This window comes from Diadema setosum, chromosome 19 (assembly GCF_964275005.1).
Source record: "Diadema setosum chromosome 19, eeDiaSeto1, whole genome shotgun sequence".
NCBI lineage: Eukaryota > Metazoa > Echinodermata > Echinoidea > Diadematoida > Diadematidae > Diadema > Diadema setosum.
The window spans coordinates 32,483,779-32,509,334 of NC_092703.1; the positions used below are offsets into that span (position 1 = coordinate 32,483,779).

Here is a 25,556-nt window from a genome sequence, read left to right on the forward strand (position 1 = left end):
GCAAACCCCGTTGAAACAAGCTAGTCAGGACCATAAGATTTTGTGAATTTTCTTGTCAAAAAGAAAAGTTGTTAACGTAGGCAAACTGATTTCGGGAAGAATGACAGTTTTTATCAGGAAAAAACCCTCTCCTCCTAAAGAAATTTCATTTCCATGTTTTGTTGTACTGAGATTTTCCTGTATTCAAGTCTTGTATTTCAGTCTTGCTTTTCCATAAAAATAACTGCAAAGAATGTTCAAGAAATGTTGATGAAGCATATAATTTCTCTTCAATGTCAGACTTCACTTTTTAATAGTAAAAAAAAAATGTTGGAAATGAGTATTCATTATATTTAATACACACATTCCAATGATCACAGATTTTTTTGAGTCAAACTTTGCATCACAAACAAATGTCATCACAAATTTTCAAAACTAACACTGCCAAATCAATTGTATTGATAAAGCAATACATAGATTTTACATGACACACACCAATTTGAACATGGTCCACCATTTCCATGACTTATCTCTACCATATGCCCGCCAAAAAATTACAACAGGACCCTCCGCAATGATAACTTTAAAAATGGTGAATCAATTCAAATACAAGTTTAGGATACGAAACTACAACTCATTTCCCACTTCTTACCTAAACCCCCATTCGATTTGCTTCAGTGGTCAAAGAGAAATGAGGAATATTGTAGAGCATGTCAGGAATCTCTTCCCTCCAATTTCTGTCTATTGTGTTCACACACAAGAGCATCCAAGTGCTAAACTTGGAAGAATCAGACTCATGACATGCTTTACAACAATCCACAATTCTCTGTGACGGCTTAACCAAATTGAATGAGGTTTCTTTGCAAAGTAGAGCTAAGATGTTATATTTTAAGACCCTGAAGTAGCATATAGACAGTTTAATCATATTGGGTTTTATCAATGCAAAAATCTGATTGTAATTTTTTTGAGGGACATACTGTACATTTACTATTAACAAGCCAGCAATACAAATACCAAGGAGGTAAGGAAAATTGAGATGGCAGGAAAATTGCAGAAAAGTGATCAATTATGAATTGAGAATAGGAGAGGTTATCGAACAGTGAATATAGAAATGAGTTGCGAAAAGCAATTTATGATTAATGATTATCGTATGCCAATTCTGTTGTCCAATAGTCACCCAGCCAGCCAGCCATACATTCTTATGGACAAACTGCAATGGCTTTAGTTTGCTTTCTTCTGGCCAGAGGGAATGATCATCTTTTCCAGGTTTGCCATAGGGAACTCGATGAATAGCCCCATCAGCACTGCTCCACAGTATGCCAGAACAAATATTCCTGTAAATTCAAATGCCTGCAAAAGGGGGGGGGGGGGGAGAAAAAGATACAGTAAGATAATCACTAAGCATTCATAGAGAAAATGTAGCACAATATTGAGAATGAGATGAAAGCAGGATATTTTTCTGTCAAGGAAAAAGGAACTGAGACACTACCAGCAGCATAAACATTTACCTCACAGAAAGCATGAAAATTCATGGACCATTTTTATTTCCTGCCCAATTAATCCAGAACTGCATGTAAGTGGGAACCCTGCACAAGTTCACCAAAATTTTATGCAACAAATCTTGTACGTTTAATTTTCATCAGACATTTGAGGAGCCAAACTTGCTTAGTCGGGAAATATTTTGGCTGAAATGCCTCACTACCATCACATAATGATTTCTAACTCCAGAATTAAGTGCAGTGCACTACTAGTATTACAAACACAGCTTTATTGCAACTCACTTTACAAAAAGTAAGTAAAGATCTAGTATAGGTCCAGAAATTATCATCTACAGGCTTGTATATGTACTGTGTATGCCAAATATTTCATGAGGTTTTTATTTTCGTGAATTTTGCGAGTCGGGTGCTATTCGCGAAATTAATGACATGCGAAAATAATGACTCTGATCCCAATATGAATGTGACGCACATCTATATATTTCTCCGTTCAGTGCAGTACTAAACAATCGCGAATGTAACCACTCGCGAAATCGTTGGGAAGTCCCGATTCGTGAAAATTTTGACTCACTATTATGGCGTATACAGTCTATTACATAATCCTTACGTACTTTATTATTCGGCCAGAACAAATTTCAAAATAAAGAAAGACAAGGCAAGTGCCAAATTGTGTCTCGCCCATTCGCGTAGAAGAAATTAATGTTTTTCTAACTCCCGGAAGTTCAGTGACCCTGCCTATGACCTTTGACCTTTTTATAGCCTCAACTCCCCAAGGGACATTTGCCAGCCAAGTTTGGTCACAAACGGACGTATGGATCAAAAGTTATGAGCCATAATCAAAACACGCCGTAAAAATCTAACATTGGGCCCTTAAAGTTTGTTGACCCCTGTCTGTCACCTTTGACCTTGTGGTGACCTTCAACTCCCCAAGGGACATCTACCATCCAAGTTTGGTCACAAATGGACATATACATCAAAAGTTATGAGTCATAATCGAAATGCACCGTAAAACTTTAACATTGGGCCCTAAAGTTCATTGACCCCTGCCTGTGACCTTTGACCTTGAGGTGACCTTCAAGTTTGGTAAGATGTGTAACTTTGTATATTCACTCTTCCCGCCAAGTTTGATTGAAATTGAAGTTCTCAGTAGAGAGTTATTCAAGGTTTTGTAGCGTTACGGACGGACGACGGACGGATAGACGCCGCAGGCAATCCCTTAGTCTCCCCGCACCTCCAGTGGGCTCGACAAACACTGCCTACATCACATTCAAACGATATTCAAACTTCATCATGACCCACACACACACACACACTGATACCAGAGGTACAGATATCTGTGGCTTGCTTCCAACAGAAGACTGCTATCTTCTTACCAGCGTGTACATGGAGATGTAGTAGGTGTTACGATAATTAAACTGGAAGGCTGATATGATAATGGGATGGAGGAGGTAGGCTCCGTAGGTGACCCGACTCATCGGTATCCACAACTCCCATGACAGGAAATCATTCACCCATCCTGGGAAAACGAATGTACAAAAGCCTCTTGGTGTAACAGTTATGAATAAAGAAATAAATATGGCATTTGTCGAGCACCATAAGTCTAGTGACCGATTTTGAGGTGTAATAGAACATATTGAGTGAATTACATACACATGCAGTCACATACAAAAGTGAAAAGGCGAAAGGGGGGATAGCAATACAGGTGAAACAAATCTTACAAATACTTTTCCAAAATAAGATGCAAGCATATAATATATTACTTTTGATTCCTTTCAAATGTTTGTATGGAGCCTGCCCATTCATATTTATCCTCGGTATAGGAGAGCATTCCTGAGAGATAGGGCTGCAGAAATAAAAGCCGTTTCTCCAAGAGCTGAAATAGTTCTTTGGACTGTTAAAGGGAAGATAAACCCCAAGAGCAATGTGGATTGAGTGAAAGCAGCATTAGTAGAACACATCAGTGAAAGTTTGAAGAAAATCGGACAATCGATGCAAAAGTTATGAATTTTTAAAGTTTTGGTGTTGGAACCGCTGGATGAGGAGACTACTAGAGGTTATGACGTATGAGTGGACAACAATACCAAGAAAATATAAAGAAAATTCGACAAAAATCCATTTTTCATGAAAATTACAAATTCCATCAACTTGATATTGACATATGTTAAAGGTAGCAATTATTCCACCTGCTTTCGGAAAGAGGTTGGTCCATTGCTCTTTCATGATTCTAGAAAAGTGAATTTTTGTTGAATTTCCTTTATATTTTCTTTGTATTGTTGTCCACTCATATGTCATATCCTCTAGTAGTCTCCTCATCCAGCGGTTCCAACACCAAAACTTTAAAAATTCATAACTTTTGCATCGATTGTCCGATTTTCCTCAAACTTTCACTGATGTGTTCTACTAATGTTGCTGCTTTCACTCAATCCACATTGCTCTTGGGGTTTATCTTCCCTTTAATCATTTACGATATCACGAGAGCGGAGATTTCTGCCAGGAACATATTCTGAGACAGCAAGGCTTTGCAAGTATTGTGGAGTCAAAGAACTTGCCATACTAGCCATGAGTGGAGCATAATTTTAAACTATAGATCCTCATGATCAAAATTTTTCAGATACATAATGCATGTTCTTACCATCCACAGGACAAATATTGAGATGAAGTAGGATCTTTTATGGACAGCACTTAACTCCAAGAAAGAATATATGGGGTATCATATAGCCACCCATCACTTCAGTGGCTGGCCTTTAAAGCAAAAAATAATGCATAAGTAAAGCAAGATTGTATTTGTGACCTTTTGCATTCTAAAACATTTATATCTTAAGGGTGGATAACCTAGCATAATCCTCATGTGAATTTTACAGAATCTTACATCATGAGAAAATAGTTTGAAGATAGGATAAAGAATAACAGTTCATCCTTGCTTGTTCATATGCCCAATAATCTAACATAGTACAAGATAATGAAAAGAAGAAGTAGCTTGTATTATTGTGCAGACTGCAGACCCAATTACAAGAGATTGTGAAATGATGACATAAATGAATGAGGAGATATTGGAAAAGTGGAAATGTTCGCAGTGTTGTAATATTCGCACATTTCGTGCAACCAGAAGCCAGTGCTTGCACTCAAATATTTTTGCGTGCCATATGTTCCAGTAGTTGATGTCTTGATTCGGCGGAATTAATAACACCCGAAACTCTTCTTACCCAGCCAGGCGTGAAAAATTAGTCGCACGAAAATTCAACTTTTACAGTATGAGAAGATGGGAGGATACGCACCTGCATAGCCAAACCTGCAGGCAAAGACCACCCAGCAGAGGCAGGCTGACCAGCCCAGCCTACACAGGGCCATGTAGGCAGCACTGCCCGACACTGTGGCTGGGTGGTTGTGAAAGTACCCGTACAGCCCGTACACCAGTGCCATGCCCATTGCCGTGGCAGCCATCCAGCCTACCAACACCAGGATCTGTCAAGGGGTAAAGACGTGCATGGAATATTCAAATGTGGATACTGTCAGACTAAAATCCTATCTTTTTGTACAATGCCATCCAGAGATTTATCATATTAGGCCATAAATCCAACACTTTCAGCTCGATATAAATTTTGCTGTAGTGGATACATACAATCCAAAATGAATCAAACACTATCTCCCATTTAAAATTTAAAAACGATTCCACCCAATATGATGTACCAAATGTCCTCTTGCCAACCCGCCCCCCCCCCAAAAAAAAAAGAACAAAAAAAGACAGGTTTCCTTTTCACAGAAAACCACCCATTTCATATCTAAGGTACCCTCTGACTTGTTAGAAGAGACAATTTATCTACCTCTACAAGGGAACAACATTTTGTATTAATCTGTCTAACTTATGAAACACATTGATTACTTATTATCACTATTTTCCTTTTTGCTTCTTTGTCTGGTTTTAAAATCAATTTACCTGGGAATAAAACCAAAAGAATTAATTCTAAAAAATATTACTGGTAGTATAATACATACATGGTATGTGAAGTCTGGGAAAAGTCAGACGATCCTTTCAAAACTTATGAAATTTTAAAGTTTCATTATATAGCCATTGCTGGATAAAGAGACAACGGCAATTTGTGGTATATATATTGTCACAGTTGGACAACAATATAAAGAAAATATGAAGAGAGTTGAACATATTTTCATTTTTCTAGCACAATAAAAGAGCACTTGCCTCACTGTTCCTCTTTAAGGAGGCATGGGGGAAATCAGATACAGTGTACTTCATTGCTATCTTCTACTAATATGTCTGCATTCACTCAATTCACTTAATGTTTGGGTTTCTCCAGCAACAACCAGTGCTCAGTTTCTGTTAGTGGTTAATACTCCGGTAAATATAACAATCAATTTGTCTCAATACTTCATTTCCGGTTTCTCTGCATCGTCCATCTTAAAAATTATGTCAATGTGAAGCTCAATGAACTGCTGCCCGCTGAATACATACGGGATGAAGCTTCAGATCCCTGTTTCTGAACTTCTCCAGGAAGTATCCCATCGCCATGCCGACCAGATAGGGGGCGATGCGGCAGTATGGCTTGTCGTAGATCGTCGTCTGGAATGGATGCTTCATGTTGAGATGCGGATTGAGTTCATCCCTGTGGAAAATGGCAAGACCAGTCATAAGTGCTCAGCAGTAACGAGCTGTTTCTTTGATACAAAGCCTGATGAATTAGCTACGTAACCCACAAGTCTGTCTATATCAAGATGATTTTTTTGTTGTTGTTGTCCTATCACTTGTGAACCACTATACATCATATACAGGGATGTCAAGTTCAAAACATTTTCATGAGTGAGATTTTCATGACTCGGCATCTTGGCGCGCGAATGTGCGCGCGAGCGAGGGTGTGGGAGGGGTTTTTCCCCCTGTGGCCTCCCACAGTTTTCACGGTTTTCAATTTTTAGCTCTTAATGGTGCTATCAAGTGCATACTTATGACTATTTTTTACTTACTTTGAAAGACAAAAAGGAAATATACCTTCAATTGCAACTATCACTTTAATCTTTTGAGCTATGCTCATTATTATAGGCCCAAGTTGCAGACTTCGCCCGATGCGTGAGAAAAATGGGTGCCATGCGTGAGATCGTGAGATGGCCCCTAAATGCTTGAGTCTCACGCAGAATGCGTGAGACTTGGTAGCTCTGCATATATCATATTCGGACTATCACAGGTCATTCACAGAGTGCATGAGCGGAAAACATTTCACAAAGAACTCACTCCACAGAGACAGTTACTCTGAATAACATACGATGCAAAATGGTAAAAGAAGTAATTCCCTTGAAAGTCTTAACACATCCAATTAAAATCAAGACTATTAACGTGTTTAGAAATGTCTATCCCAATTTCCCACTGCCATGACATACAAGCTGTATGGTTTCATAATTATTCAGCTGCAACAATATTTTATATGCTGTATAGAAAAGAAAACCAATGCATGTAGTCATTTTTCCTCATCATTTGTATGACAAAAAAAAGAGTCCATTCTTCCATATTGGAGAATATATAGGGCCTACATATATATTTGTATCTAAACCCCAACACCTGATTGATTCCATCAATCACATTAATGCTTGGCCTGTTTATCACACACTACATGTCCTTATTCTAAAGCTTACTTAGGCAAACATTAAACTACTGGAGAATGAATTGTCATTTGCTGTGCTGTGTAAAAGAAATGAGACCAGTGTTTGGGATGTCTTACATCAGGACGGCTTCATAGCGGTAGACTGCCATGATGATACCTGTGACAATGACACTGACCGCAGAGAGGGCCGCCAGACAGAGGAATCCAAGAATTGGCTTCCTAATGGTCAAATGAAAATGTAGCAAAGAAAATATATTGACAAAAGTGAATCAAGCAGTATTCTGTAATAAAGCTGGACAAGTAATGGTGGTGGTGATGATGATGGTAATGTGGTAGAGATAATGATGGAGGTGGTGGTGTGATAGCAATAGTGGTAGTGGTGATGGTGTGATAGTGATAGTGATGGTGGTAGTGGAGATGGTGTGGTAGTGATGCTGGTGGTGGTGGTAGATGGTGATGGCGATGGTGGTAGTGGTGAAGCAGTGGTAGTGATGGTGTGGTAGTAATGGTGGTGGTGAAGGTGGTGTGATAATGGTGTGGTGGCAGCAGTGATTTGGTGATGGTGTGGTAGTGATGGTGGTGATGGTGGAGGTGGTAGTGGTGATGGGGTGGTAGTGATAGTGTGGTGGAGGTGGTGATGGTGGTGTGGTGGTAGTGGTGATGGTAGTAGTGGTGCTGTGAGGGTGGGGTGGTGATGGTGTGGTAGCATTGGTGGTGGTGGTGGTATAGGTGGTAGTGTAGTATAGTGTTGATGGTGATGATGGTGGTGATGGTGGTAGCAATGGTGATAGTAATGGTGGGGTAGCAAAGGTAGTTATGGTGATGATGGTGATGGTGATAATGAAGTGGTGATGGTGGTGGTGTTGGGGGTTTTGTAACATCTCCATCTTTAAAAAGCAGGTGTTGTTCAACAGTGTACACTTCCCAAAATTGTACTTTTAACAATTTCATTATGTGATAAATTACATCAGTGTCATTAAGAATGATTCAAAAGAGAGATTTGCCCAAAGTCAATGCTTGCCAAGTAAACCAAATGAATCTTTAAAAAAGATTAAGGAGAAAATCTCACCGATAGAGGAGTATCAGGAGAAAGGGACTGATGATGAAGAACTGCATATCATTGGCCAGATACCACACCCATCCTATACACTGGACAGTGAAATAACATATCATTAGTTGCATTAGTTATGACAGTCTCATTAATGCAGTCATGTTTGGACAAGCACCTGTGTAGTATAGGATGGAGATTATGGATGAGTTACAAGAGTGTGTAGACCCAGAGATTTGATGCATATACAGCATTCATGAAAAGTTAGTAAGTCAGGAAAATGAAGCTCAAAGGAATGTACAAGAAAGATTTCAAGCTGCCTTTGGAATTTTAACAGAAGCAAATGTGGGTACAAACTTGAATATAATCATGAAAGGACTATCTGTGTGTGGGAATGTCTTCAGTCCTGTGGTCACTACAATTTCTTATATTTTTATAAACTATTCTATGAAGAAGAAAACAATGAATGACCTTTAGATGCTGCACATCAAAATAAAAATATTTAATGTATTTTTTAAAGGGGGTGCTATTTGGATTGCAGAGGATATCTTCAAAATTGTGTCCTATCATTTACTAGTATCCACTGAAATGATATAAATTTGTATAAATCCATGGGATATTGTTGTAACAAGCATCAATGCTTCTTTCATTTTTTTCATGTCCTTAACACCTAGTTAATGCGATTTTTCTCATAACATGTGTGATATACATACCCTGCTAAAGAGGAGATTTAGTCATTCATCAATTATCTTACTGCATTACACTTGCATTATGATTGAGGTAGAAAAGATACAGAAAACTTAATAGAACAGGGATGTTGTACAAGTCTAGGAAGCATGATCCTTGTATGTGTTATCTAAGGTAGATATTGACATGGGACTACGATGAGTGAGCTCTCTTGGACTGCTTCCTGTGATGTTCTTTCTCTTTTCACAACTATTAGGGGTAGAAAATACAGGAAAGCTGTTTGCTACACAAGAACTGCATAACTCAGCAGCATGAGATGCAGGTGGAAATGAGTAACAGTGCATGATGATGAGTTCCCACAAGAATGCCTGCCAAAGCATTTATATTCAAGTTAAAAAAAAAAAAAAAAAAAAAAAAGGGGGTGTTAGAGACAGCAAGAAAGAGAAAATGATACATAGTGACTGAAAATAGACTAACATGAAATGAGAATAGAATTCACAGCTGAAGAACAGCCTGTGCAGTACCAACTACATGTAAGTATCACCAGTGCATTATTAAGGAACCAATGTGAAAATATTGACCAACTCACATCACGGGTTTAAAGTGAATTGATGAGAAAAACTCACACGGTGCAAACAAGTTGATAAAAATGTTGATGAAATATTCAATTTACACAGGAATCTTGGTTGAAGGTGAATTGATTGGCAGAGAAATGGGTGAGTATATGGGAAGCACACATAAATGACATACATGTAGAAAGGCAGTGATCATACAGTAAGCGACACTGGCACATTTCCAACTTAGCATGATTGTTTTCAGATCAAGAAAGAATTATCTCAGTGAATTGGGTTGGTATTTCAATGAATGAGTATACTACTCTACAGGAATGCACTTGTGTGTGTGTGTGTGTGTGTGTGTGTGTGTGTGTGTGTGTTCGTGTGTGTGTGTGTTTGTATCCTGCAATGTGCATTTGTGGTTGGCATGTTGCTGCAGTTGGTATCTGTACGATGTATGTGCGCTGGCTAGCTGCATCATGCAGGAACAATTCTTATCAAGCTGTTTTGGTGTGTAGTGCAACCCTGCTATAACAAGAATTTAGATGGCATTATTATGCCCAGTTAAGCTTTGAATCAAGAATAAAACGGGGCTGTTTTGTGCGATGTTGGGTGCTTCTTTGCAAACTATCACAATAACATCCAATGCCATGGCAGTATAAGTAAGAGGTGAAGCGCCACCTGTTGGGCACAATGGGGACAGTGTAAAAACCAATTAAACATGATGAGTTATTAGAACCCACACTCGATGAACTGAGTCTTGATTGATACCTATCTATGTTTCACTAAACCGTTACCACAGCATAACAAGACTAGAAACCCACAACAATGCTATCTCAAGATATGATACATGTAGGTTAAATGTTACAGTAATTATTGGGTTGATTTGTTCAGTATTCCACTACATCACACGAAGATTGAAAGATGTTCATGAGTATACAGTTTTTTCCAAGAAGATGAATATTACTTTCGGACAAAAGACAGACAAATAGACTTTCTTAGAGATACAGTTTCATTAGAACTTTCACTGGGTCCCCCGCCTAACCATGAAATCCATCAGTGTACAAATCCCATGTCTTTTACTTTGATCAAGTTAGGAAAGCCCAAAATGGAAGTACCTACAGAGAAATTTTAAGAAGACAGAGGCAAAAGTCACCATATCTATTTCATGAACACACACAATTTAAGAAATACACCCTACAAGATTCTTGGAAAATGTAGTCAACTGTGCAAGAGATATAGATGAGAATGAATGAAAAATATGTACTATAGTATGGTGCAGTTCAAGGATCTATAAAAAAAAACCCTAACACCCATAAATTAACTCTTACTGTGTTTCATTCCACAATCAGGACATCTGGTTACTTGTGTTCTTCATGCCAATCAGCACAGAGGTTCTGCAACTTACTGTCAATGAATAAGGATCATGGAATCCTTCTAAAAATAATTCTATCACTAAGGTCCTTTTGAGGGACTGTGGCATTGTTACGATATGGGTGAGCTGTCTAGAAATTACTTGAAGGTGAAATCATAGCACTATTAGCTGACTCTTACTAAAGCAGTCAAGCTAGATATTTTTACGTACCCGGTATCTGGTATCATCGTGTACAGGGAATGTTGAAAGAAACCTAATGCCATGCTGACTTGGTAATTCTGATCAAAGCTGATAGTAAAGCATGCACATTTTGAGGGGACTATACTAATGCATTGATGGTCTGTGAAATGTTCACTAATCATGGAGCTAGAGCATCTTTTGATAGTGAATATATAATTTAGAGACATGAGCTTTTGCTGCTGCTGAGAAAGCCTAAGGCAGTATATGGTGGGACAATTGTTTCTGAAACCAAAACAACACATAGATTTCTCAGATAAAATACTGTAAGAAATCATAGCATAATACATTAGTTGTTGACTGTCATCAAAACACCCCTACACAATATACCTCTAAAAGGGAAGAAAAACAGACTTGTTACTGCGATCGTATCATTAAGAAATATTTGATGAGGTTCTCAGCACACATGCCACACAACAAATTTTCTTTACTGTGAAGATTTTGTCCAACCAGTTTACACAGTTATAGACACCCGAACAGATGGAAGGAACAGAAAGTCTTCGCATCCATGCACACAACAAACATGAACTTGAGTATCATGCTGCCAGTTGAAGTGTTTGGTCCTTTCAGCTGTGCCAAAGACTTTGGACAGTGTGTACAATGCTATGGGGTCTCATGCACCAATTGACACTCAACACACACAAAGGGTTAAGAGATGGTAGGCCTATAGTTTTGGTTGTAATGGGGCTCTTACTACTGTGTTTCATTCCACTTTTGGTGGTTTCCAACTTTTTTTGTGTGTAAAATAATCATAAACTTTTTATGAAATATGAAAGACCATGAAATTTGAAGAAGAATTCAAAGTTTATTTGATGAAAATTGGTTTTGAAATGTCTGAGATATCTCATTTTTTTTTCACTCTTTCCCTTTCTTTATCCATCTGGTGTTCCTTAACTTCTTTGATGTTGCCTCCCTATTCATCCTTTTCCTTCATTGGTTGCCTCCTTGATCCTCATGACCATCACTGACCCCCCTCTGCCTTTTGTCTGTCCCCTCTCCTCTGCCTTTTGTCTGTCCACCCTCCTGCTTTAATCCCCCTCCTTTTACCTGTTGGGCTCCTTGCCCATGACCTCCCACCCTCTCCTTTGTTTTCTTTGTTCTGTGTACCCAGCTTGTCCCTGTCTGTTCTTGTTGTGTAAAGTCCTTATATGTGATTGCTTTCCCTGCATGTTTGTCATTTTGCCTCTGATGAAGATTCTGCTAGGATCGAAAGCTCAGGCCCCTTTTGACTCCAGATATCTCATTCAAAACCAAGCACTCCAAATAAAAGGTTGGATCCACCTTTTATTGGGATTGCTTAGTTTTACTTCGTTGTTGTTTTACTTTCTTGTTGGATATCTCAGCCATTTCAAAACGGATTTTCATCAAATGAATATTGAATTCCTCTTAGAATAGTGTGCTCTAGCTGTAACATTTCACAAGTGGTTTCTTAGTATTTTGTAAAAAATTAAAAAAGCTCAATCCTCATCTCAACCAATACTATACCATCCCTTTAACTCACTCAGTTTTCTGGGCAATATGTTAATTTGCAATGTCAATAGGATTTTAACCCATTGAGGATGGGCTGATTTTGCTATGAAACACATTTCCCACAGACGCCTGCCCGAGTATACTTGGGACTCGTCCTCTATGGGTTAAAATGGCGGCCCTGGGTAAAAGGACTATAACATCTGACTGAAAAACTACATGGTTTTGTTCCCACTTACCCCATCTGGGCCCACTATGTTGTTGATGTAGAGAATGTTAGTCCACCAGTATTTAGGGCAGTAAACATCTTGGGCCTGGATTTGCCAGATGGGTCCACTACCCAGGTGAGGTTTTATGTACATCTGAATCAGCATGGTCATGATCAGTGCTGGGGTCAGTCTGAAGCAAGTAATAGTCAAGGAGGTAAATGGGTGACTGCTTGTAAAACCCAACCAGCCCCATAAGGAACCAGGTTTTTGTGTTTTTGTCCTGTACCCTTTCAGTTTAATTTACGATTCACTAGCATTACTCTATAAGGCAGAACTTAAGATTTAAAGAGTCATTTGAACCATTCACTGCCCATTTGTGACTATTATATTTCTTTCTGATGTAGAGTTAATTGTCACTGCCAACGTATCTGATTCTTTAACTTGCAACACATGTTGAAAAAAGTTTGTGTTTTTCTCTTGAGTTGAAAATTTATTTTTTCCTCAAATGAAAATGTGTTTTTCTCTCAAGTTGAAAATTTTGTTATGAAAATTCACTTTTGGTTTTGTGCAGATTTAAGGAATTCATCAGGTTCTATTCACTCTTCCTCTGATGTAGAATAGGTGGTGTACTTTAGATGTGGCAATTTAATAAGGTCAAGATGATCACTTCTGTAGCTAACATTAATTTGTCAGCTTAATAAATCTCTAACATTTAGAAAGCTCATTCTCATTGCAACATTATAAGCAGTATGAAACTATACATTTGGAAACTAGAAAATATCACATATATATCATAAAGCAAGATATTTTCACAGTATGAACTTTTTTTTTTTTTTGCAAATTGGAGCAGACAGTCCTTTTTGCAACATAGATTATTTTACAAATTACCACTGGCATTCAATGCACATAGTGTAGATTAAAACTTTCCCATACATTTTAAATTTACAAATCTTGGCTCTTGTGAAATTTGCAATAAATAATTATTAAAATGCACGTGAACATTTCTGGTTTTACCGAATATATTCAGCTAATGTAGTTGATGAATCAAGAACGATATCATGTAACCTAGAATTCCCTCCATCTCTTTTTTTTAAATGAGAGGAATTTCACATCTAATGATGAAAGCAAATTTTGTTCAGAATTTTAGGAAAAACCACATGATGCAGTGCATATTAGCAGAGGCTGTAATAATCAAGGAGACCTCCGGATGATTTTCAGACTTTTACATTTGAGCAACTATGAATTAGTTATACTATGTACAGAGTTTCACAATTTATAGTGATTAGGATAAGAAATAAGAATGTTTTCAAAATTTTTAACAAATTTATAAGGATGATTAGATGGCAGCCTGAACATAAGAATGCATGAGATGGGGCTCAAGAAAGAAGAACAAAGAAGGCATCATGCATGTATTCTACATAAGTGAACTTATTACACTGCTACATTTATAAAATATGTGAGGCTCCTATGTAATCAACACTGTTCAGTGTCATTTGTTTAAGATTTTCGGAGTATTGGTTTCTCTGCTCAAGCATCACAATAAATTCCACAAATCTATACATGGAGCTGTCAATTTATGTACTGCATGATGTGAAATTTTGAAATTTTTCTGGAATGCCCCTTTAATTCTAATCTGCCCTCTTGTGAACACTCACCTCCAGTAGCGATGAACATAAAACCAAAGCCAGGGAATGTGGCCGTTGGTTTTGGCCATTCTCCCTAGCGTTAGGTAAGCCACAAGTAAGCCACTGAGAACAATAAAGACATAAGACATGAAAGGTTCATAAGGTGTACCATGCATTAATTCAACCTGTTGAGGATGGGCTGATTTTTGCTATAACACACATTTCCCATAGACACATGTCCAAGTATACTCGGTACTTGTCCTCAACGGAGTGGAGTGATAAAAGTGTCCATAAAAACAACACTGACAAGAACACATTGAAAATACTGCCATACTCACTTCTTAAGACTTAAGTCTTTTATTTTAGATATACTTTGGACAAAAATCACCATCATCATTCTTTGTCTCTTTCTCTCTCTCTCTCTCTCCTTCTTCTTAATGTATGTCTAAAATCATTGTAAACAGTTGCAGGGTATAACTTGAGAAATTAATCAACAAAATCAACATTTATTCATTATATCCTTTGCCTTCTGAAAAAAAAAGATGCCATCAGATCCATAATTGTAACAGGGATATCTTTTTTTCCCCCTGGCATATGAGTGAAGACAACAGCAACCCATCAGAGCAAAAGCTGATCAATTAGAGCTGGCTGTATAATACGACTACACTAATTTTGAAAAGAACATATTCAATGTACAATGCACTACTCTTGCAGTACTATGTTAACTGGTGCAGTCAGACTTGCAAGGTTGTTCACATAACATTTTTTACCCCATTCAGGATGGGCTACTTTTTCTACAACACACATTTCCCGTAGAAACTTGCCCGAATATACTCGGGACTCATCCTTAACAGATTAATGTAATGTGAATTGCAATACCTTAGAATGGATTACCTGAGAAAAAAGAATGAATCCACTGAGAAGAAAGCGTTATCAATTGCCTGGAACCCAAAGCTAAAAACGGCATTCACCACAGTTTGAGGGTTACCTGTTTGGAAAGAGATAACACCATTCTCTTATTGAGCAAACAAGCATAGATCTTCTCCACTGGATAATCCTACAAATATCATCGTAGCATACCTCTGGGGTGGTATTCTGAAATCCTTCCTAGGAAGAAATTTCTTAAGTCAGGATTTTTTTTTTTCTGAAGTGGTATTCTGAAATCTTCCTGAGTTTCTTCATAAGTGTCCTCCTAACTTTCTTCCTAAACTTAGGAAGGAACTTAGGAAGAAACTTAGGAAGATGCAAATGAGGATGAGATATGCAAATTTCTGACTTAGGAAGAAGTTGTATTCTAGAATGTATTCTAGAATGGACACTACAGGAAAGTATTTTAGGAAGATATTTAGGAAAGCTTCACCTCTGTTGTAAGTATGTTGTTAAGATATATCTTTAATAGCAATTTTCAGAATACCACCCCTGGCCTGTATTTGCTATCAGATTGAAGACTGATCTGGAAAGCAAATGGTCCCCAAACTACAAACATATTAATGCAAGACAGAAAATTATCCTAATGTTCAAGCAAATTTGAGGTTATCTTGACTGATAATTAAAGAGACCTAACTCTTTGATATGCTAGCTGCTCTTTTGTCAAGTTTCCATGTGCAAATTTGTTTATTTTGACAACTTTGGACTCTCTCAAAGTAAAAAAAAAAAAAAATGGCTGTCACGACCTGGATGCTACTGATTTTTATTGACATTGTGCACCACGTAATCATGCACTGAAGAATCAACCTGTTTTGATGAAAAAACAAAAATCAAAAGTGGCATTTATACATTTTTATGGCAGGTTGACTGGTCAATCATTTCATACAATTTTAAATGTGTCAAATCTCAACAGATGAAAATATATACATTATTTCAGTTCCAAGATGACTTGTACCACAAGTGAAAATCATTAAAATGCTTCAAAAAATCTCTATAAAGCCTTAATTGATTATGACACTGGAAAACTTCAGGTTATTGTCAGACTTGACTAACAAAGAAATTCAAGGAAGGCAAACTCTCACCAACGATGGATGTGCCGAGGACGAAAGATGTTGTGTGACCCAGAATGACCCATGACATACTGATGACCCTTATCCCATTCAGACAGCTGATGCTGCTATCGGAGGTCTTGGCATTCATAAGCTTGGACAGGTTGAGGTTGACGGCAAAGCTTAGCAGAAACTGATGCCACGCCCGGGCGCATTCTTCAAGAAGACAAGCACAAATTTTTAAATGAAACGTCATAAGTACTACCAATTTGTTTGTTTGCTTTTATTTCTGCATTCAATCAAATGCAATTTGAATGCAAACTTCAAAAAGTACAAAGACAAAGAATAACAAGTGCAGTGAAATAAATCGATAACAGTACATAAATAGATTCACATAGGTGATTGCATTGAGCAATGTTGATACACAGAAACGTGAAATAAAATATACAGTATTTTTCAGTAAACAACAGAGATAATTGAATGCAGGAGACCACCATCATAAGCGATTAAACTTGAAATGGATGGAGGCCTCAATTTGAGATATAGTGAGTAACAAAATTCCAATGGATAGCAATATGTCTCTAACGACTTAAAAAAAAAAAAACTGTCATGAAAGTTGTACAGAATAAGTGTGTTAGAGTTGAAGGATATCATACAGAGCTGGAAGAAATTGCCATTGATCTCATCTAGAGATTATTGTTGCAAAATGTGCACTCAAAAAGGGAAGGAGATTTGCAAAAGATTCTTCAATTTGAAGACTTTTTCTCCCTCATTTGCACAAATACATATTTTACCACCCTGGTGATAATATCTGCCACATTTGTTTTAATTTGTCCTTTTTTTTGGCAAGAAAAAGATAAAAATGTGCATATGGAATGAAATAATTAATAAAATGAATGATCACAATAGCTCTCTTAAACTTTTGGCTCAGGTGAGCTAAAAAATATCTGAGTGGAGTAAGGTAAAATCTGTGTCCTCGCACCTGTTGGTACTTCCTTCTGTTCCACCTGTTCAGGCACTCCGAGGTCGGCATCGCTACCAGGACTGAACTCTGCGCCGGAGTCTGTCGGCCTCTGGTGCACGTTGGTGCCAGAAGTCCCGGGGCGGTGATTGACGACGACTTTCTGTGACGTGGCCGTGGGTTTGTAATCAACCGACTTCAGCGTCTTATCCAGCAGGGCACCCATTATCATCAATAAACCAATGAGTCCCAACAAGAGTCTGTGGGAAACAGAAGATTTTATCAAATGGTGTCAAAATCTTCTCAAAATTTGGACTATCCAAACCTATATATGACAAATATAATATGCAAATATCTTCTTTTTTTTTTTAGAATATCAAAATGTATGCCAAGGATACATCAAACACATATATTCAGACCTGTCAGGAAATATTTATCGGGAGACTGTTAACCCTAAAAAGACTGGGCTATTTTGCTAGCTCGAAAGACTGGGGGGGGGCCTAAAGGGCCCCCCCTTAAGATCTCGGCCGTGGATTGCGCGATCGCCGCGGAAATTTGCACAGTGGTAGTGTGCGATGTAATCTACAAGATCGCATATTTAGATTTTCCAAAATAGTCTTCTTTTATTTTATTTTGATTAATTATGCTAATTTATGCGAGAAATCAGACTCTTTGATCTAAATCAGTAAATAAAGCTCCAAAAGTGCTCATTTTTGGTCTAATTGAAGGGTTTGTTTGCAAAAACCGATAAGTCCATATTTGTCAAATGGAGATATTTGCCATTAAAGGTCTAGAAAAATAAAGAGAATAATAAGAAAATTTGTGCTTCTTTTGACCATAACTTCAAAAATATACCTTTATATGTAGTGACCAATATATCATTTGAAAGGTATTATTTTGTACTTTATGACAGAGACTGTACTTCAAAATCTTCAAAAATGGACTTATCGGTTTTTGCAAACAAAGTCTTCAATTATTCTTTGTGGCATTCTTCGCAAATGTACTTGAAAAAAAATTCGGTATCAAAATTAATTTCTTATTTATTTTATTGTTTTATGAATTTCTTATGTATTTCCTTGTTTTTTCGACCTTTTGATTTTGCTGTTTTTTTAAACAAAATTTGTGGCAGACAATTTTTGAAGCATAATACTACTAAAACAAATTAATTTTAGCCATTGAGAGTAAAAATAAGCATATTTATATGAACCATGTGAAAAAACTCAATTTGCATTGACTTTGTACACAAAATCACATTTTTGAGCCATTTTCGGTCTCACGTGCATGTACAAAAAGTTATGTAACTTCAGAACCGTACCCCCGGGCGTCACAAATTTGGCGTCAAAATGTGCGGGAAACTCGAAAGAAAAAAGTCATAGAGCATCGCGGTGAGAGCATTGCGTGTTGCAGAGTAATCGCGCAAAATGTCGAGGGGGGGGGCCTTTTAGGCCCCACCCCCCAGTCTTTTTAGGGTTAAGTAAGTCTGAAAATAGTGAGTTGCCACGGTTTTTTCCTTACATCACTTACATTGTGACAATGAAGCCGCCACCATACGGAGCAGGCGGATCTTCTGCACACACCACATTTGTAGCAGTCACAACAGATGTGTTGAAAGGGGCTTGCACTTTAGCTGCAAAAAAAAAAGGAAAGAAAAAGAAAATGGAAAATACCAACAAAAAAAAAATAAAATGGAGCTTCCATACAGCATTGAACTGATTCACATTTCAGATACTGTAAAAGTGGATATTTTTGAGCGAGTAATTTTTCGCGCTCGGCTGGGCAAGATGGATTTCATGTGTTTTTAATTCCACGGAATCAGGACATTAACTACTGGAACATATGGCATGCAAAAATATTCATGTGCTTTCATTTTCGTGCTAGCGTCTGGTTGTGCGAAATGCGCAAAATGCACGAAAATGTCCATTTTTACAGTATGTTCAAGGATGATTTCAACAAAAGAAGCTGACAAGTATTTGCAAGCAAGGCTCTTGACATAACTGATTATGTCACATTTCAATGCTTAATTCATTCAATGGACTTAAAACGTTGGTTCTGTCATTCATTTAAATGTGTTTTTACTTGCTAATGCATCATCCTGTCTACTCTTGTAATAAGTTTCTACGTTTCAAATTGCACTTCAATGATTGTAATTTTGTTTTGTCCGGCAAAACATAATGTATTCTGTTGCACTACATTATTCATTCACAGAAAAAAAAAAAAATGTCATGTACTAAGCAAATTCCAAATGGTGGAAGATGAATTTTGAACCCTTCTGAGAACTATGTTTTACCTTTAACATCAAGACTCCCTGAGAATGGTAGACCAGCAATGTAAAATCTCTACCTTTTTCAGATGAGCTTGAATGAAAGACTTAAATACTCAAGTATGATGTCACTCTAATACACCCTCACAGACCAGTATCAATCTGTCGTGTTTCATTGGTCTGAAAAAAGAACTTACAAAATGATACTTAAGGAAAATTGGGGTGAAAACATATCCAATTCAATTTGAATTTAATTGATAAACATTAAAGGCGATCATGCAAAACATGGAAACTATTAGAAAGCTAATGGCACAAGGGTAGTAAATGCTTTATAAAGATAATAATGTACTGTATACGTCAAATATCTCGTGAGGTTTTTATTTTCGCAGATTTCGCGAGTCAGGTGCTATTTGTGAAATTAAAGACACGCGAAAATAATGACTCTGATCCCGATATGAATGTGACGCACACGTTTACATTTCTCTGTTCAGTACTCCATGATTGCGAATTTAACCACTTGCGAAATTGTTGGGAAGTCCCGATTCGCGAAAATTTAGACTCACTAAATATATGGCGCATACGGTATATGATTATATACATTTTTTCTTTCTTTCTTTCTTTTTTCTGAAGTGCCATGAGCACAGAAAGGTGGACCTGTGCTCTGCACAAATAGCCAGTGTCATTATTATAAGATAAAGATTAATCCGAATGAAAGTAGACACAATGATACATGGCACTAAATCAACAATGAAAAGACAAAACAAAAGTAAACTATAAATTTTGATAAGATAAGACAAGATTACATTTAGACAACAAGGGTTAAACAACAAATTCAACTCACCTAGAAGGTAATCCAGGGATGACAGTAAATCGAAATTGGAGCAAGATTTCGGAACGCACAGACCCCAAGAAACCACTGAAGCCTGAACAGAAAAGCACAAATATGACATATTGTAGTTGAATGATCAACATAAAAACAAACAAACCAACAAAACAATGCATGCTTTTAGAAGAATTCAAACCTGTGTAAAGTATCCTTCTGTCATACTGTGAAATTTTTGCGAATTGGAGCCAATGGCCTTTTTCGCTGCACAAAATTTTCGTGAGTTGCCTCTAAACATTCGATGCATATAGTAGAAACAAGAACTTTCACACGCATCTCAATATCACCAATTTAGGCTCTCCTGAACATTCCTCGTTTTAAAATACCTCTTGTCTATTCCAAACCTCATTCTCTCTTACTCTGTCTCTTCTGTTACAATCACTACATTGGGAGGGCTTTTAAAGGCGAAGGCTATCACTGAACATTTATGAGCCAAAGTTGTGTTTGTATGTGTATGTGTGTATTTACACCGATGGTAATATGTACTGTAAAAGTGGATATATTTGCATAATTTTTCCACTCGGGTGGGTAACATGAGTTTTGCGTGTTTTTACTTCTAAGGAATCGGGACAAGCAAATATACACACTGTATTCGCATGCTTTTATTTTTGCAATGGTTTCTGGCTGCACAAAATATGCAAAAATTTCCACTTTTACAGTATTTACATATGAGTATATTTGTCTGTCTGTATGTATGTACATTGTATGTATGTACAGTATGTAAGCATGCATGTATTAGCATGTGTATGATGCATGTGTGATGATGTTATATTTATTTATGAATGTATTTCTTAACCAATGGTTTCACTCATTGATAAAATGAACTCAAACGATACTCAGCTGTATACTTTTGAATCCTCTGAAAGCTTGATCAGTTGTATTTTTTTTTTTTGTTGAAACATTAGCAATCAGTTATTAAAGCACACACACTCACACACACACACACACACACACACACACAGTTTCTCTCACACACACAAACACCCTACAAGTTGTGTGTTCAGGGAAGATGGTGTATATTGTGTACATTTCTGACACCATACAAACAACCACATGGTGATCATGCCAAGGTCATATGATCATATCACCTCTAACAATAGCAAGGGTTAAAGTCCGTAGGGGCCTATATTTGGCAATTTCATGCAAGCCACAATTCAGCTCATAAATTGTGAGATGTCTGGTAGTGTGTCTGCTATAAACTTAACCCGTTGAGGACAAGTCCCGAGTATACTTGGACAGGTGTCTATGGGAAGTGTGTGTTGTGGCAAAATCAGTCTGTCCTTAAAGGGTTAATGCATAATGACAAGGAGACAAATGGCAGCTGCTGTTGATGAGCAACTGATATATCATTCAAACTCTTTTCTTCATAAGATATTTGTATGTTGCAGTTAAAATATCTCAATTACCCTCTTCTATTAAGCCAAATAGAGACTTTGTTTACAAACAGCAAGACTTTAAAAAAATGCTTACTAATCTAGATGTAAACTTAATGCCAAAAAAAATTTGATCCCAAGTCGTAGCCTTATTTCATATTCAAGTTTATGCAAATACTCATTTGATTCAATGACGTATATCTCTGATTTCCTCCAAGAAATTAAATCTAGATCAAACGTTTACAGGAGCACAAAATACATTAGTACCGGTATATCGTCGCATGGGTGACAAGACCTCTATCTGAAATATTGGTGAAAATTACTTTTTTGGATTAATGGTCAGATAATCAGTTAAGTGATGTCCTGTCCAAATCCTAGCTGTCTTACCCCCAAAATGAGGCCACCATGGCATGTCAAAGTGAAAGCTATGCCATTTTTTATGTTGCTTTGGCTGCCATGTTTTTATTTTTTGCTCTCCTGAACATTTGGTATTTTGTATACGAGGTCTTGTCGCCCCAACAACGATATAGAACATTTTAAACTCACCACTTGGGGAACAGGCACTGTTATATTCTTGAGCCTAAGTGTGCTCAGACAGTACCGAAATTCTTCGATGGCAGTGCACTCATCAAAGTGGCCGAGCCAGGCGAAGTTTCCTACCACAAACCCGGCAGCTGGCTTGCCAATCGAGTCGACAACTGGATAAAGGAACACAGAAGACCCTACTGTAGTATCGCAAGTGTTATTTGTTTAATTTGTTTTGTTGTTTTTAACGATACCATACCATGTATGTACACGACCCAGTAATGTATGCACACGACTCCGTAATGTATCGCTATGTTCAGCAGAAACTAAAAACATGGAGACCGTGCTTGGTCAGTCACATTAAACGTGAACTACAAATATAGCTGATGTGTGATCAGTGTTGTTTATCGTGAACATTCAAACATTATACCTACCTGAATGCATTTCTTCTTTGTTTTTTGTTTTTTTTCTGTGGACAAAGTTCTGTACATCTAATACAACCTACATTCATTTGATGCAAGAGTTTAGATATCATCTTCCAGTCACTGCAATGAGTGTGACATAGAGGCACATTCGAGCAATACCACACAACAGATATTTTTGTTGCATAATTTCTTTTAAAGGGATTGTAGAGTTTTGGTTGAGATGGGGATTCAGGTTTTAACTTTTTGTGAGATAATTACAAACTACTTATATGAAATATCAAAGAGTATACATTTCTAAGAGGAATTAGAAATTTACTTGATAAAATCAGTTTTGAAATGGCTGAGATATCCAAAAACAAATATGAATAATAAAAGGTGGGTCCCACCCTTTATTAGGACCACTTTGTTTTACTTTGTTTTGGGATACATCAGCCATTTCAAAACCAATTTTCACCAAACAAACTTATAATTACTCTCAGAACTGTTTGCTTTTTAATATTTCATAGAAGTGGTTTCTAATCATCTCACAAAAAGTTACAATCTGAATACCTATCTCAACCAAAACTATACCACTTTAACAGGACAGGAATCACAGGAGGAAAAGGGTACACATATATCACATTGTATATTGGTAATTTTTCAAACGATAAATACTTAACTGTTAGATGGAGACACTTTTAACAAGGGTATTTTTCTTTTTCTTACTTTTTAAAAGAGTATAACAGAATCAATGTCCCAATATTTGAATGCATGGTTCATTTCAGTTGGTTTCTACTATTGAACACTTATGTTTTGACAAGATTGTTCCAATGACATGTTCTTATATTCAAGCTGTTTCACATGTATTATGCACTCTGGATAAAGAGATATAAACATGTATGTGATATTGAACATTTTTACCTTTGATGAGGTTTTCAGTGCCCATTAGAAACATTTCCTGCAGGTCTGTCTGACACTGGGGGGAGACGCTGCCCTTGACATATGGCCGGAGGGCGAGGTGGTCTCCAGTCATTATATCAATAGCCATCCTTGGGGGCAGCAGAGCCGATGTGCCATGGATGGACAAGCAGAGTATGCAGAGGATGGCGGAGGTAAGTGCTGCCAATTTGAGGTCCATGTTGCTTGTCACGACTTAGATCATATTCTGTTGGAATGACAACAGTCGATATAACTTGTACACAGACCTTGCAACAGTGCATTATCAGCTAATACCCAACACATAGTGTAGACCGGTGTTGTTGGTATACCTTACGGAGCTACATCATAAATAGCTATGGAAATATGGTTGGCCCCCTCACAACTTTCCTATGAAACAGTCACTGATATTTGACCGGCATTTGACAACCATTATCGGGAAACTTCATCATTTCTAAATGTAACTGGAAATGAAATATGAAGAGTTTGTTTGCAAAAACTGATAAGTCCATATTTGCCCAATGGAGATATTTGCGACTAAAGGTCAAGAAAAATAACGAGAATAATAAGAAAATTTGTGCTTCTTTTGACCATAACTTCAAATATATACCTTTATATGTAGTGACCAATATATCACTTAAAAGGTATTATTTTGTACTTTATGACAGAGAACATAACTCAAAATCTTTAAAAATGGACTTATCGGTTTTGCAAACACTCTCTTCATATTCACATCACTAAAAAATGCTTGTTTTTTTATTCATTTGAATACGCCTTATAGCGAGTCTAGTACACATAATCTTTTCCAACGAGAACACAATTAAAGGGATAGTACAGTATTGGTGGAGATGAGAATTGGGCTTTTAACTTTTTGCGAGATACCAAGAAAACACTTACAAAATAATTATACTCTAGCATACCATTTTAAGAGGAATTCAAAGTTTATTTGATGAAAATCGGGTTTGAAATGACTGAAACATCCAAAAACAAAGTAAAACAAAGCGATCGTAATAAAAGGTGGGGTCCCACACTTTTATTAGAATCGCTCTGTTTTGGACATCTCGGTCATTTCAAAACCAAGTTTCATCAAATAAAAGTTGACTTCCTCATGGAATTGGATGCTCTTTCATATTTCATAAGAGGTTTCTCATTATGTCACCAAAAAAAAAAATGTTATAAACCTGAAATTAGGTCTCAACCAAAACTATATGATCCCTTTAAACCTTTCTGCAAACTGCCAATTTGAGTCAAATGTAAATGGCACAAATTCTACCAAAAAAAACAAACAAACAAACAAAAGACAACACACCAATTGGACAGGAAATAAACAATATGGCACACAAGTCAAATGGTTAAAAGGTCTACAGTTAGCCATAGCACACAGTAAATGTACTTATCATGCTTACACGCGAGTTAATAGCTGTGTATAAAACAGTGATAGTATGGTGACTATGGGTACTGGAGGGTGTTTCAAAAAGATTTTAAGTCAAACTTAAAATTTAAGATTGACTAAAAATATAATATGGCATGCTGTGTGTGTCTTCAATGTTGCTCAACTTTCTAATGAAAATAAAGATTTTGGAGACCTGTTTCATGCAACCATTGACAAATCAATACAAGATAAACTTAATAACAATGGAATTATTCCATAAACATGTTACTGATAATTTGAAGTGGGTGATGATTATTTTATATTGCCTAATGGAATTGAACAGGGAAACCGGTGGCATACAATAAATTTTAGTCAATCTTAAATTAAGTTCGACTTCGTGAAACACCCCATGGAACATACCTCACTAATAAAGTAATGTATGACTATGAGTCAGTCACTGGAAGATATAAGGCTATGCATCTGCATCGTACACGTAAATTTACCAGGTCCTTCTTCCTGATTCGCTGTAGCTCCGACTGAGTGGTGCACCTGGTGCTCATCAACTATCCACCACTAGTGTGGTGAT

The 25,556-nt window shown here is 37.1% G+C and overlaps 1 protein-coding gene across 1 annotated transcript; it reads right to left on the reverse strand.

Moving 5' to 3' along the window:
- Positions 1-1,010: 1,010 nt before the first annotated feature.
- Positions 1,011-23,800, reverse strand: LOC140242436 (nose resistant to fluoxetine protein 6-like). Its single transcript, XM_072322171.1, has 15 exons — positions 23,584-23,800; positions 22,280-22,431; positions 20,319-20,400; positions 18,742-18,844; positions 17,239-17,477; positions 16,290-16,472; positions 15,175-15,268; positions 14,311-14,403; positions 12,686-12,845; positions 8,148-8,227; positions 7,196-7,297; positions 5,941-6,091; positions 4,751-4,937; positions 2,849-2,991; positions 1,011-1,329 (listed from the first exon to the last, which is right to left on the reverse strand). Exons 1-15 carry the CDS (start codon positions 23,798-23,800, stop codon positions 1,201-1,203), a joined length of 2,115 nt encoding a protein of 704 aa, XP_072178272.1. The 3' UTR covers positions 1,011-1,200.
- Positions 23,801-25,556: the final 1,756 nt, after the last annotated feature.

Bases quoted from the DNA above. Each gene is read 5' to 3' on its own strand.
- LOC140242436 (XM_072322171.1), bottom strand. From the start codon at position 23,800: ATGGACCTCAAATTGGCAGCACTTACCTCCGCCATCCTCTGCATACTC. The intron at 16,473-17,238 runs GTGCGAGGACAC...GTCTTCTTGAAG, and splicing joins ACAGAAGGAAGTACCAACAG to AATGCGCCCGGGCGTGGCAT. The intron at 12,846-14,310 runs GTGAGTGTTCAC...TACTTGCTTCAG, and splicing joins TATGTTCATCGCTACTGGAG to ACTGACCCCAGCACTGATCA.